The sequence below is a fragment of the Fukomys damarensis genome, unplaced genomic scaffold (genome assembly GCF_012274545.1).
Source record: "Fukomys damarensis isolate Sample0158 unplaced genomic scaffold, DMR_v1.0_HiC HiC_scaffold_14, whole genome shotgun sequence".
Classification (NCBI taxonomy): domain Eukaryota; kingdom Metazoa; phylum Chordata; class Mammalia; order Rodentia; family Bathyergidae; genus Fukomys; species Fukomys damarensis.
This window is the reverse complement of record NW_022900926.1, coordinates 67,994,426-68,009,776: the sequence shown is the minus strand read 5'-3', so window position 1 is coordinate 68,009,776 and position 15,351 is coordinate 67,994,426. Positions and strand designations below refer to the sequence as shown.

Genomic DNA, 15,351 nt, shown 5'->3' with positions numbered 1-15,351 from the left:
GTTGGTTGGTTTTTTTTTTTTTTTTTTTTTTTTTTTTTTTTTTTTTTTTTTTTGAGACAGACAGGTTCTGGCCAAGAGGTCCAGGAGGGGCTGGAATTTGTGATCCTCTTGCCTCAGTTTCCCAGAGTAATTTAACCTTTTGGACTTCGACTTCTTGGAAATTTTTCCTTCACTTTTCTAGAGTAGATCAGATTTATTAGCAATGAATCCCAGTAACACTCGGTGCTTTTATTTCCTAACAATAATTTTGTGCTTGCACCTATATATTCCTGATTGCATAATTAACATCTATCACACCCCTTAGACTTAGTCTTCAAGGGCAGGGACAGTATTCATTGCTGTGTCCTTGACATCAGCCAAGTGCCTGGCCCATTAGCACGTTAATAATGAACAGATCTCTGGGAAGTTGTTTAATCATACAACTCTAACACAACTAATTTGATTACAGCATTTTGAGTATAATCAGTGTGAGGTGTGAACAGCTAAATGCTTGAAACCTATCAATTGCATCTCTTCATACAAAGATAACCTGTTAGACACACAGAATTTTGGCCACCTCTCCACTTCTACTGGGTCAGAATCTGCTATTCACAGGGCAGCATCAGCCTTTCCTTCACACTGTGGTATGTTGTAAATCAGGGCATAAAATCTCTGACCTCCAAAATGAGAAAAGGCAGATACATGAGCTTCAGCATGATAACAGGTGACCTGTAACCTTTGGGTTCTTCCTAGTGGTGAGGACTTTGTTGCCATGCAGACCTTGTGCTGTAAGACCTGTGAAAAGTCCAAGAGAAACTAGAAATTGGGTCCTGCATGCAGAAGCTGGGGGCTTAAACACTGACAACTAGGTTCAATTCTTTTTCAAGCAAAAGAATTAGGAGGCTTAAACATGACCTACGTGACAGTTCTACTAGAAGGATTCCAGTTTGAAGAGTCTCATATAAATTTATGAGGATATCTTTAGATACAGTAAATGATTTCTAATGCTCCATTGATTCAGAAGTCTTTAATTTTTAAAAGTCAGAAACCCTCTTTCTTTTCTCTAACAATTTCATGCATTCTTTCATTTGTTAATTTATTCATTCAGTCTTCCTATAGTGTCTCCTCTCTGCTGTATAAGTCCCCACTGTGAAGAAACCTAAAGGTGAATGACACACAAATCAGGACTTCTAATTGCTGGTAGTCTCATCATGATAACATATAAAATGCAAAAGATAGCATTTTATGTATGTATCACTACTGTAATTTTTCACGTCTATTTTTGAGACACATTCTTAGGAACTCTAGTAGTTGGCAGTTCTAAGTGGAGAGGCAGAAGAGGAAGACACGGGAAATTCATAAGCAGATATGGTCAAACAGAGAAGCAGTCCTGGAGAAGCAAGTTCTGCCTGAAATGTGTTCCCTCGATGATTTTAAAGTGTTTCACAAACTCCAGAGCATCAAATTCCACTTCTCTCATACGCTCAAGACAGGACTGGCTTAACCCCCTTAATGTTTGCTTTGCCTTAGCTGTTGGATGTTCTTTTCTCCATTTGGTTTCAGTAACATTCATGAGAAAACTTTATACTGGTAACAAACCCTTCACAAGACTTTACAACAGGTTGGTGGCTGCTATGATTAAGAACTTTTTTAAAAAAAAATATCACCTGTTGATTATCCAACAGTGATTAATGGGGCAAAGCTCTCATTAGTTTGTTACATAATAAATAAGACTGGACTTTTCATGAAGGACAAAGTATGTTTCAGCTCATTTTACTTGACCTTTTTATTTCATTCATCAATCTATGTTTGAATCATGCATTGATGAAAAATCCAGTAAATTTTCAGTTTTTCTTCCTTTGATGTGAAACAGTAATTTGTTCTCCAGAGTGCTATCCATCAAGTACACAGGTGTGGGTAACTACACCCCCCTGGGTTTACTTCCATTCCTAGCTGGGTAGCAAGCTTTTCACATCTGTAAAACTGATTTTAATGCTTTAGTGTTATGGGCTACATTCTAACTCTGGCAGGATTTCCTTGCCACCTTGTATTATCCTCCCCACTTGACATCTCTATTCCTAATGCTTTAACAGAACCTCTGCCTTCAGCACGCAGCAGTGATTGCAGCGTTCAACATGATTTCTTTCCAACATTTTCCAGTTTTTCTTTCCTGATCAGTGTATCTGCTTTCTGCTTTCTCTGCTCGTGCTAGAAAACAGGAAGGCAAGAGTCGCTGAGAAAAACTGGAGTCTGGTCTATTTCCTTGGACGGTGTTTTCTTTTAAGCATTCTTCCTTTCTTCCTCCTGCCACCCTCCCCATGGATTACATAAATATCTTCTACTTTGCCGTCAATAGTTTATACATCGGTCATACTGGCCTTTTTGAAATGAAAATCTGATCACGTGGGCTCCTTTCTCCTTGTCAGACTTTGGTGACTTCTCACTGTAGAAAGGAATCGAGCTCCGAGCACTGCGCTGGCACCTGCCCACCATGCTGTGGTCCTGCGCGGGTCTGCAGCACCCCAGCCACTCCTGCACTGCCTCTGGCCTCTCGGTGGACACCCTTGGCTTTGCTCCTGCTCCCTGCTCTGCCTCTCTGCCTTCCTTCCCCAGCCCTTCTCCCCTGTGCTTCTAGAGCAGTATTACGGCCTCCTGTTTCCATCTAGCACATCTCTGGAAACCATTGCCCCAGGTTCCAGTGATGGCTGCCTGAACGCTGGCTACGGACACTTTATAAATCACTGTATCTCTTAGTGTTTTATTTCCTTCTCTCAAAGTAGGGCAATAATTGAGCTTATCTCCCTGATTTTGTGGACAAAAGCATGTAAATCATTTGTCAAGTAAGTTCCTAATGAAGCATTATGACTAAACCCATAATGTTTGTGAGACATTAACATCACCTTTCAGTTAACTTAAGGGTAGTAAGAAGGGCAAAACTACTGTATTAAGAGATCATAAGTAGAAAAAAAGCACTCCAAAGCCAAATATAAATAATTTTGGGCTTAATGATTATTGAAAATTCAGTTACTTTCTGTTTTCTTTTGTTGGTTAGGATAATCAACACATAGTTTTTTAAATTCAAGATTATAAATGAAATGTCTTTAAATCAGTTAATACTGATATCAGAAAGAAGGAATATAATACTAAAACTGGATGTTATATAATGGCTCAGTTATTGTTTCAGTCCCTTGAATATTTTAAGGGTTTTACTAAAATTTTAAAATATCAGCATAATTATTTTTTGAGATTAAGAAATTAAAAGAATGAAAATTTGACATTCCATGAACTCTGAAGACTCAGATAAATACTGTGCCACTTCGCCTCAGTATATTAAAGACTGCTCTGTCCAGGACCAATTACTTGGGTTGGTCATTTGAAGCAGTAACAGGGCCTGATCCTACCAAAGCCACACTTAAGTTTTCAGGAGATTGCCATGAGCAGGAGAAAGGAGGTGCTTTCCACTGCTTCCTGGAGTGCCATTTAGATCTCCAGTTGACTGTGCTTCCATTTAAAGCAATGGTATTGGGAGGCAGGAAGGGGTCCTGATGATGTAACAGAGGATTTTACACTTGGGCACAGAGTGTGAGAGCTGAGATTTAGCGAAGCTGTGACTTTGAATAAAAGCATGGTCCATTCTTGACATTCTGGAGAAATGTCAAGCAGGGCCTTCCAGCCCCACTCCCTGTGTCCAAGTCAAAACTGTGGGCCTCACTGAAATTGCTCCAATACAAGACTCTGTGGAAAGTGAATGGAGCATATCATTTCCATAGCCCTAATTTTTCCAGGGTAATAGAAGAAATAAGGAATATTCTGGCCAATCTGGTCTTGTGATGTCCCTAAAGTAGCAGGAAGGAGAGATGGTGAATGCCAAAAAGGGGCAGATTTCATTACAAATTATTGCTTTTCCCTTTTCTTTGTTTTTCAGTCTGTCTCTTTCCTGCTTATTGATGACTTTCTTCTTCGTTGATGGCTTTATCTGTATATGGATTGCTCAGAAGACCCATGCAATAATAAAAATTCCCACATAAAAAAGAATCTCCCTTCTGTTAGGAATCAGTCATTGTATTGTAAATGACATTACGATAATAACATCATCTGGTGAGGTGGCATTGTTTCTGAAGTCCCTGTGCAATCAGATTATCAGTATTCACAAGCATACACAATATCTTACATTCCTGGTATTATGCATCTACAGATGGAGCTACATTTATAATGGGTCTGCATAGGATTTGTTGATTTTCCTTTTGAATTTTTTAATTAGCAGCCAATGTATGAGGAAGGAAAGATAAATTTAACTTAGTTTACTTTCTGTGAAATCTGGCAGTCTGTTTGGCCATTCATTAAATAAATGTTTAATGACAGTGTATGCCATCCGCTAAACTCTGAGAGAGTTTATGAATGATACAACATGGGTGATAATATGATTTTATACTCAAGCTACTCACTGTTGGCCAAATAGCTTCCATGTTTCTTAATGACAGTCAAATCTTAATATTTACATTTGGTAACTTCTATGAGTATATCTATTATCTGCGATAATATACTTTATGCATTATCCACTTTAATGAAATTTAAATATTTATTTCTCCTCATTTCTACTCCCGGTCACATCCTGGGCATCTTTTCTGTGAAGCTGAGTCATCCAATGGTGGCTATTCCTGAACATGAAACTCTTGATTCCAAAGAGGTAAATGTCAGACACGATTGGAGATCTGGTTCTGCATTTCCATATGAAGCTGTAGAAATAAGCCAGTCTTATATTTTAGTGATAAAGAGTTATGTCTTCCTCTCTTTTTCCCTCCCTCCATCCTCCACCCTTATTTCTTTCTGCACTGGGGACAGAACTCAGGACCTTACACTGAGCTACATTCCTAGTCCTTTCTAAAAATTTTATTTTGACATGGAGTCTTGTTAAATTGCCTAATCTGGTCCCAATTCTATCCTCCTGCTTCAGCCTCCTGAACAGCTAAGATTACAGATATGTGCCACCATGCCCAGTCATAAGTTTTTTTGAAAATTCTCCTTTTATTTTTACAATGCAATACCATACAAAGAAAAACAATTCTTTGTATGATCTAAATTTATATTCATAAAGAGAAAGGATAACTGAACAATGTTTTCTTCTATATCCTTCAGATGAAATAGAAACTTCAATAAAAAAAGTAAAACTTAAAGGATTTGTCTTTAGGATTTAAGTGGGTAGCACATACATTCATTTTAGATAGGGTCACAGATGAAGTATGTTTAACATCATTGTCTCCAAATTCAGACAAAATAAGCATAAAGCAAAAGAGAAGTAGAAATAATAACCCCCCAAAAAAACCTTGAATTTTCCTTTTCAAGGAATATTTTTCACAATTTAGGACAGATTACAAACTTTTCATAAGCTAACATCGGTAGTCCTGTAAATTTTAAAGCTTCTGTCATACAAGACCGTGTAAGATATGAAGGTATATTATGAATATGTACGTATTCATATCCATGACCATTGCTCTTTTAAGACAAAAATCCCAAAACTAGGATTACTGGTTCTGAGTGCACATATGGTGGACTTACAGCCCTGAAAAAACCAGAAATTCCTCCTCTCCAAAGGGTTACAGTCTCCACCCCTGCATGTGTTTGCTGCCGTGGAGAATTACTACAACTGCCAATGTGTTAGAAACAGTATTGTGTACTAATGCTTATGAAGCATTTCAAATTAAGCGTTTTTACTATTCCAGTTTTACACAAGTGGAGGAGTTTTACTGAGGCTGAGGAAAATCAGTCTGTGGTGTGAAGTCAAATAGCTTGGAAGGGTTTACACAAAATCACAGGCCAGTGTCAGCTACTTCAGGACACAGCGCCTGCCAGAGCAGAGTTTCATGGGAATGTGTCTATCTACATGTCTGTGCAAATGTTGTCATATGTGAAATACTGTATTTGCCAATTTAAAAGACAGGTGATGCCTGGCATGGTGACACACTCCTGTAATCCCAGCACCCTGGGAGGCCAAGGCAGGAGTATCAAAGTTTCAGCCCTACGTGGGCAGCTTAGGGTGGCCCTGTCTCAAAATAAAAAATAAGAAAGGTCTAGGGATATAGCTCAGTGTAAAGTCCCTGGGTTCAATCTCCAGCACCAATGGGGGAAATAAAAAGAGAAAGTTATTTTTCATCGTAATTTGTATTTTAAAAGTTTTGTGTTTTTCTTTGATTTTTGTCTTCATTTTTATCTATTTTGTTTTTGTATTACACACATATCTACTAAAATGGCAATATTTTTACTGAGTGGTAAACTTCCTTTATGGTGATTTTTTATTGAATAATAAACTCTTCATATATTAAAGATATTCACTCTTGTCAAATGCTACCCTGTCAGCATAATGGTGGCAAATGGTATAAAAGTGAAAAAAATTGCAAATATATATCCCCAAATAAGAAAATGATTGAACACATCTTAGGTATTTCATATGAATATAAAAAATAATAATCAAAGGTGTTTATTTCAAACATAACAGTTCTGGTTAAGTTCACCTAGGCTATGTCTACACACTAGCGGTGTTTTTACATAAGAGGAGGAGATCAGTTACTTACTTAAACAATGGAAGCTTTCAGTTCAGATAATACATTCAGAATTGAGGACTTCTGAATGTTAGGTGACACAACAGCCCACCTGTTACCAGAGAGAATAAGGTAGACTCAGTATTTGAATGTTTTTCACATCAATTGTTTCAACTTTGTAGACAAAACTTAAAATTGAGCTAGTGTATAGTATTGCCCCAAAATAATTTTGAATCAGTTTGGAATATATGAAAAATGTCATAAAAGATGCTAAAGTTTAACAGTTATGGGAGACAGGAACTATAAGTATTACAAAAAAAAACTGAAGCAGAATACCTTTTTTATGTGTCGCCAGTGCTGTTTTTTTACTTAGTAAAACTGGCACATTTTGGAGCAATTTACAACTTCATACAACTCTCTGTGATATGTGGTCAAACTGGAATGTTGACCCATATGTTTCCCAAAACATTTTCCCTGTATTTATTTACCCTATAAAACTTCACCCAAGAGCAGAAAAAAATCTCTTCTAAAAGAGCAGTTCTGGTTTCCTGCCATACGGTGTACTAGAGTGAACCATTCCAGTTCCACACTGGTACAAAGAGGAGGAATTCTGGAAGAGGGTCTCAGGTTTGTCTGATTTGACTCTCTCATCGCCTTTGTAACTCGCATCATTTTTAGAGTTCGATTGAAAGGCGTGCACTCGAAAGAGCAGTTGGACTTCTCACCTAGTTCAGGGCTCACAACTGTGGATCAGCATCAGAGGCCCCGGGAGGGACGGCCCTGCTCCAGGCAAGGCAGTAGGGAATCTGATGGGAGCAGAGGCCTTGGCAGGCACAATGTCTCCCCAGATGGTTCAGGTGTGCCTCGCCTTAATTTATAGTTCTTTTACTGGCAGTCTAGAGTCAGTAAAGTCAGCAATTTAATTTTGAAAAAGAAAATAAAAAGAAAGTGAGAGCAAGAGGGTCATGTAAAAAATCGTTTCAGTGAATGCTTTCAGTTATTAAATATTTGGGTCATATGTTCCTGCCCAGTGGCATAAACTTATAACATGTACTTTAACTTGTGTTATATTAATTTTGAGAAATCTGTTATATGTTGAAATTCACTTTCTTTTCAAATCGAATACTTTCTGTTTTCCTTGGCACTCTGCACAAGGATGGGAAACCGGCCCCGGCTGAGTCACAGCACTGAGTGCAAGCTGTCTGGGGGCACAGAGTGTTCCGAGAGTGCCTTAGTTTTACTTTGTATGATACATACAGAAGGACCTGGGCACTGAAGGACCCTCGAGTAAGCGGATGTGCTACAAAGTGACTGATTTAACCATTATGTCTGACTACTCGCAGTTTCTAAAGAATGTTCCTTTCATAGATTTACCCCGTTCACACCAATTGCAGCAATCTCCAAATAGGTGAATATTTAATGGCACTCAAGAAAAGCATAGTCCTTGCCCAGTCACATGACTTCTGACTGCAGTTACTTAGAAGAATATTGAATTCAATTAATAACAGTGATTTCTGATTGTATTTGCCATATGCTATCAATTTGTCATGGGCATAGTTCAAAGTTGTAATCTTAGAGGATGAACTTGGAATCTGGATTATTGCCTGATGATTAAAAGAAAGTTCATATACTTTAATAAACAATTGGCTAGCTGGCCAGGTAAATTTCTTACAGAAATAAAGCCAGCTAGCACAAACACCTGAAGAAACCGTCACTTTTTCCAGGCATCTAGAAGGATATCCTCAGCTTCCTGTCCACCTGCTGTGCATAGTCCCTGGCCTATCTTTTCAACAAAAATCCAAAAACCATGATCAGTTGCATTTGAGTCTGGCCTCTCAGATTTACGTGTTATTAACACAGCTAGCTACTCACAAAAGTTATCCTGGGCAAATTGTTCTCTTACTCTTTTTCTTTGTAGATTTTGATAAATATTTGAGGGTGGTTGTGATTATAACTCCAATAGGAAGATAATCATGAATTGCAATCAGACTATAGACTTATTTGCTAATTTGTGGTATATAAACTTTTCACATTCATTTTATTTTAAATTTCAGAATCTCTGCTTGTGTCTAAGGTTCTTAAAAAACAAGGTTATTCTTCTGTTTTCTTTTGTTCATGGAAATCATTCTCACTCACTGGCTTCATTCAAGTATAAAAGTGAAATTATCAAGAAGACTAGATTCACTTTATTCTCTTCAGGCAATTTCCGAATAATATTATTTCTCAAAATCAAGCTTTTGTAAATCATATGTTGCTGAGTTCAAAGTTGTAATCTTAGAGGATGAACTTGGAATCTGGATTATTGCCTGATGATTAAAAGAAAGTTCATATACTTTAATAAACAATTGGCTAGCTGGCCAGGTAAATTTCTTACAGAAATAAAGCCAGCTAGCACAAACACCTGAAGAAACAGTCACTTTTTCCAGGCATCTAGAAGGATATCCTCAGCTCCCGAATTGACAGAAATGGACCCATCAAATTATTTTTCTGTCATTTATTCCTGTCCTATGCCTCTAGCCTGTTTTAGAGAAATATAGATATAATTGTCATTGTCATCATAATCTTTCTGCAAACTTAGAAGTCCCCTTTATAAGCTAATAGACAAAGAAAGCATTGAATTGTTGAATAAGCAATAAACCAGAATGTGATGTGGATCACAGAAATCCAGTGAGATTGCAAACACAGGAAGAAATCTCACCCTTCATAAAACCAAAGAGATACAATCCATTACATACATGGTCTCAAGATAAAATAATAGTTCAGTTCATCCCCAACTAAGAGGAAGTAGTGTACTTATAACACGTGCTTCATTCTAAATTCACTTGATAATTTGACTTTTCCACTAAGGAAAACTAAGCATGTCTTTGAAACAAAAGGTAGGCATCAGCTGAACTTTGAGCCTTATCTTGCTTGGGATGAGGAGATAGGGACATTATGTTCTTTGCATGTTAACATTCCAAGGATGTGGTCCCCGCCCCCCGCAACCCTAGTACTGGGGATTTTAACCAGGGCCTTCACACTGACCTATACTTCCAGCCATTTAATTTTTTTTTTTTTGAGACTTGGTTTCACTAATTTGCTAAATTGCTCAGACTAAACTCAAACTTGTGATTGCTAAGCTCCCAGGAGATGGTTCAGAAGTCCTCGTGGAAAGACTTTCCTGGGCCTGACAAGTTCATCCAGTTTTCTGTCCCCTTCCTATCCCTGTTCTCCATTCTCTCCCTCCCTCCCTCCTTCGCTCCTTTCCTTCCTTATTTCTGGTGATTGAACCCAGGGCATTTGTACAGGGTCACATCCTCAACTCCTTTTTAAATTTTTAGACAGGGTCTCACTAAGTTGCTGTGCTGCCCAGGCCAGGCTCAAACTCTTGATTCTTCTCCCTCAGCATGTCACTGTGCCTGGTCCCATCTTGTTCTCTAATGCTTTATAGACACTTCAAGGAGAAGAGAAAGTATTCAGGATGGCACGTCTTCTAATGCAGATACTCTAAGAAAAAGGAGGAGGAGGGGGGAAGCTCTTCATTTATATTTAACAGGGAGAGGGAACCTCTTATTTATTTTTAATTTCCATTTGTTTTCACATGTGATTAGCCAGTCCTAGAACCAAAATTTGAAAGCCTCTGACTCTGAAGCAACCGCGAGAAAAAAAATAAACAGGTCTCATTTTTCTCTTCTAGGAACTCAGTTGAATTTGCTGTAGGACAGATGGGAGTCTTGAAGTTTTAGTTCCACCTTCAAACTCATCTCAATAGAGTACAGTTAGACTTTGTATTTAGTGAATGCTAAAGTTGAGTTAGGCAGTGGATGGACATATAACTCCTCTTTGTGGTGCCTTGCGAAGACCATTTCTAGATTTTACAACTGAAAACAAGTAGTAAGATCAAGGTTAATAACTCTTTGGAACTTAGATCTTCTAAGTGTGGCCCCAGACTTAGTATTATATTCTCCAGAGTCCCTTGACTCCAGTTTCTAGCATGCTATCATTATAAGACTTTAGTTACTGAACATTCTGTAGATGATAAAGTCAATAAATTCCAATGCCTTATGTTTTTGTATCAAAATTAATACATGTATAAACTACATTTAAAATATTTCACAAAGAAAGCATTAATAATACATACTTCTTGGAAATAGTTTTTTGTTCTGGATACATGATACCTGGCTTCCATGTTTGCAAGAACATAACATATATGTAAGTAATTTAGCATTTCTTTGGTGGTAAAGACTACATATGTTTGATTTTTCATTAGACAGGAATGAAATGCCAGTTCACACAGCACATTCTTTTAAAGAATGCTTTCTGTACTGTTGGCTGAACGTTTCACAAGACTCCACTTACAAGTTAATGCTAAACAACGAGACATCTTTGGAATGTGACTCTTCAGAATTGTGATTTCCTAAGTGTTTAAATTCTTTCTTATTTATGTTTTCTTAAAGCCCACATAAGTGAGTTGTTCAGTTGGCATGAAAATAGTGAGACTTACCTGCCAGGTTGCTAGTCTGAATATAAGAATTTATTGATTGATTGATTGCATAGTCTTCATCTTTGTCAATGTTTGCCTTTTTGGGGGGAAGTTATTCATCTCTTTACCTCTATTGTGATTGCTAAAGAGAAAGTCTTCAGAAAGCATACAGATGACGGCTTTATCTCTCATAGCACGAAACATTATTTCTACCCAGCAGCTGATTTGTAGAGCCAGACATGACTTGTGAGCTCTCAGCTGGCTCAGGAAGAGTGGAGGACCAGTGCTAAGTTTGCCAGCGTGGTCGGTGGCCAAGGATGGGCTAGATAGTCTGCTTCCTGCAATTTCATCATTCAGATATTATAAAAAATAGTATTTGAAAGGGAACTCACAGGAAATTTAGTCTAATACTTTAGTAGCATAATCCTGTCTGCAACATGTATACTGATATACCTCCTGTGTAAGCTTTTCTGATGACTGCAAATTTACCATCGCACAAGCCAGACTCGATCTATCCTTTGGTGTGACTCAGACAACTAATCACTACACAAACAATGAAACAAATAGAAAATATGGAATGAGCTTGGGTGTGGTATTTAACCTTGTGTGCTGATTTCATTATCTGTAAAATGGAGTTGCAGGGTTGTGGCGACAAACTGTGTATATAAAATGCTTAGCATGTCAGACACGTAGTCCTTAAGCGTTAGCCAAATGAGGATTTCTTTAAGTCTTTTCTAATGTGAACTACTATACGTAGGCTTTTTCAGGAAAATCAAACTAATAGTACTTTTTATTAGAAAAAGAAGGGAAGAGGTGTGATTTAGTCACTTCTTCCCTGTTTTCTAAGCCTGTGGAGAACCCCAAATGACAAAAACTACAGTTCACTTATTTCACGACTGATATTTCTATCGCCAGAGCCAATCAGGGCTACAGGAAGGGAGCTACACTCTGGTTTTAGTATTTTTTCTTTGTCTTCCCCCTTCTAACTTAAAAAATGAATGAAATTTATTCTGAAAGAAACATAATACATTCATATTTCAAATGCTGCTCAGCTTCCTGGCCATGCCCTGCCCGGGTTTTCTTTCTGTCTTGCGTTTTGCACCTGGACCATGTTCCCCTGTGCAGCCAGCTCTAGTCCACAGGTCTCCCGGCCCACCGCATCTTCTCCCATGACCCTTCCCAGTAGAAAGCAGGAAGGTGACTGTGCAGAAGGCACTAGGATTTTAGAACACTCCATTGTTAGCCACGAGATGACTCCTATCCTTAAGAAGTGCTGGTCATTTCCTCCCCTGGTGTGTTCTATCACAGTGTCCCATCAGCGTCATGTTTTAGAAATAAATTCTCACTTTATTTCTCATGCTTTCTATTATAGTTTTGTTTGTATAGTTTGACTTCCTAATTTCAAATACCCGTCTCTAGTCCATTAAGTTGATCTTATCTGTTCCAGACAGTCTAACCCTACCCGATAGGAACACACAGAGATGAGATGAATGAAGAAATCACTCCCTTACCACATGCAACATAGATCCACACATGAAGAAAAAGCAAGCTGTTCTTTGCTGTCTCTGTCTTTTGTAATGTTCCATTTTGCAAAAGTGGCGACATAATCCAATTCCTGTTCACTTACCTTCCTTGTTTGAGATGTCACAGTTCAGGGAATTATGCAGTCACTGCTAAAGGAAAGGTAGGGCAATAGTCATGTAATTAAAAGTCATGGCTGTTGCTGTTACATGGTACACTTTTCCTTAAGACTGCACCCACCCCACAAAGCCACTGTGGCCCTTGGTAGGAGGCCAGAATTGCTCTGCAAGCTCCTCAGAGATCAGCATGTGATGAGAAGGAATAGATCCAGGAGTTTTTTTGCTATTATTTATGCAATATAAATGCAAGTAAAAAAGAATAAGATTTTCTGCTATAAACCATTTTTTACATGAGATGCTGCACCCACAGACGAATATATAAATTTCTGTTTCATTTATTTACTAATGTATTCATCTCCAGTAACTTATTATTTTTTCTCATTTTGCAGCAGTGAAGTTGGAGAAGATGTGAAAGCTGGCGGCCGAAGTGTTTTTGGAATGCTGGTGCTAACCACTTGGTAGATTTAACTTTTAGTTTTTTGCAGAATGAGTGCATCTTTTATGAACTGTAGTGAAGCAGAGGAACTAAGAAAAGTTTCCTCCAGGCACAAAGCATCACAGTACTCCACTAAACCCAGCACAGGAAAAATTTACCTACAGCTTCTCGCACCGCTGGTCAAGCCTTTAATGCCTTTGATTAAACTGACAGCAATACTAACCTGCCCCTGTCTTCAGCAGCCAAATAAAGAAGAACCATTGGTAAATACAGGAATGGCTGTGACTGTTTTTCAATACTGGTTTATTTAATGCATACATTACTAAGAGAATCAGGCTTTATTCTGCTAGCTTTGCTTTTTACATTCTAGAAAAAGTACAGTTCCTTTTTTTGTTTTGTTTTGTTTTTTGAGACAGGGTCTCACTATGTAGTGAGACTGACCTGGAACTCACTATGTAGCCCAAGCTGGTCTTGAACTCACAGTGATCCCCCTGCCTCAGCCTTCCAAGTGCTGGGATAGTACAATTCCTTTTTAAAAGAGTTCCTCCCAGATGTTAATGTACACTAGGACTCAGGGATCCACTGGGGGAATTGTGAACAGGAGAAAAGTGGTATTGTTCAGACACAGGGCTGCTTCCGTGAGACTGCTGGGGCAAGGCTGTGTACCAGGGACACCCCGGGTGGTGTCCTTCGTGTTGCCCACCATATTGGCCCTGTTCCCGTTGTCTCTCCATTGTCATTCCCAGCAGTCAATCTTAGTCTTCTCAGGTGACTTCCTTCTTCTGGCTATCTGGGAAGCCCAGGGTCACACCCTCTAAGGAAGAACCCACAGTGAATCCCTGGTAGCAAAGGAGCCTCTGTGAAGCCTGCTGCCTTTGCGTATGGCTCCCGTTCCCCATCTAGCCAGCTCTGAGCCTTGGTTCCCCCAGGTCATGGTTTCAGCACCATGATCCTCCTGCTCGGGAGATTTTCCTTCAGAAGACAGGCTGGGCTCCTTTTCCTTCCAGTATCTGCTCTAACTGTTCCATTATCAGCCATCATGTGGCACCTGGACACACAAAGTCCTTTATCTTGTCCACTGATGTTAAGAGGCAAAAGACCCTCAGCAAGACTCCCTGCTCACCTCTCTTCCTCCAACCAGCAAATTGCATCTCTACCAATCTACTGAATTCTGTGAAGACTCACCTTTGATTGCCAGTAATGATCTCTGACATTCACTGTGCATTCATTATGCACCATGGTGCCATGGTGAGTGCTGTGTGTGAATTGAATTTAACCTTCACAGTTACCTTGTGCGGTAGGTCCTATTGTCACCCGTGGCTTAGGATCGTAAAGACAGGTTCTTCTCAATGATTAAATATGCCAGTAAGTGCAAAAGCGTAATTCAAGTCCAGGTAATCTAATTCTAAGACCAAAACATTTACTCAGTCATTCATTTGTTCATGCATTCACATGTAAGAGTGTGAGTTGACCCCACTTCAGGCTCATGACAGACTGTTGGGCAAGCCCCATCTTGTGCATACCTACTGAGTGGTGATTATTGTTTATAAAAATATCTGTCTGCCTTTCTCTTGCTGTAGGCATAGATTCTCATGTGTTTAATGCTTATCTTTTGCTTTTATGTATTTTGTCTACACACACATATCTAACAAACGTAAACGATGCTGCTCAAATTGTTTCTTATTTTCCACTCAGTGCTGTGTTTAAAGCTCTGTATCCATTGTGTCCTAGCACAGATTCCTCACATGCATGAAGCATCTCAGCATGTTTCATGACCCACAAGCCCAGCCTTAATGGACTGGGTTTTCTCCTTATCTGCAAAGTGCCATGGTGTATATCCATTTGTGTGTGCACACCTGTGCTTTTGTGTGGATCTCTGTTAGAATTTCTCCGAAAAAAAAAAAATATATATATATATATATATATATGGCTAAAACTGCTTAATCCTAAAGCATGCATGCATTTAATTTTACTAAATTCTCCTCCATTGCTGTCTAGAATAGATGAACCCATTCTTATTCCTACCAGAAATGCACTGGGTTTTTATATTTTCAAGACCTTCTCTGCCTTTGAATGTCTGACCTTGGAAACATTAGGCATGCTATACAAATTGTGATAGAAAAATGGTGAGTACTTTTGTTTTTGAAAAGTATTGCAGTAAAAATACTTTGCCATGAATCCCCTTCAAAATGTCCCGTAGCTTTGAAGACGCTTATCCCATCTCTTTGCCACTTTCTGAAGCAGTTCTGCAAGTCCTCTTTCCTGAGTGTCTTCAGTTGTGCCTTGTGGCAGCTTTGA

General features: G+C 38.7%; 1 protein-coding gene across 1 annotated transcript in view; it reads left to right on the top strand.

Annotated features, from left to right (window-relative positions):
- Positions 1-13,427, top strand: part of Mlip (muscular LMNA interacting protein) — a 245,808-nt gene extending 232,381 nt beyond the window's left edge. The window contains exons 12-13 of the mRNA XM_033763417.1: positions 4,613-4,666; positions 13,007-13,427. Of these exons, the coding sequence (XP_033619308.1) occupies positions 4,613-4,666; positions 13,007-13,012 (60 nt within the window). The 3' untranslated portion in view covers positions 13,013-13,427. The remainder of the gene's footprint in view (positions 1-4,612; positions 4,667-13,006) is intronic.
- The last annotated feature ends 1,924 nt before the right edge of the window (positions 13,428-15,351 follow it).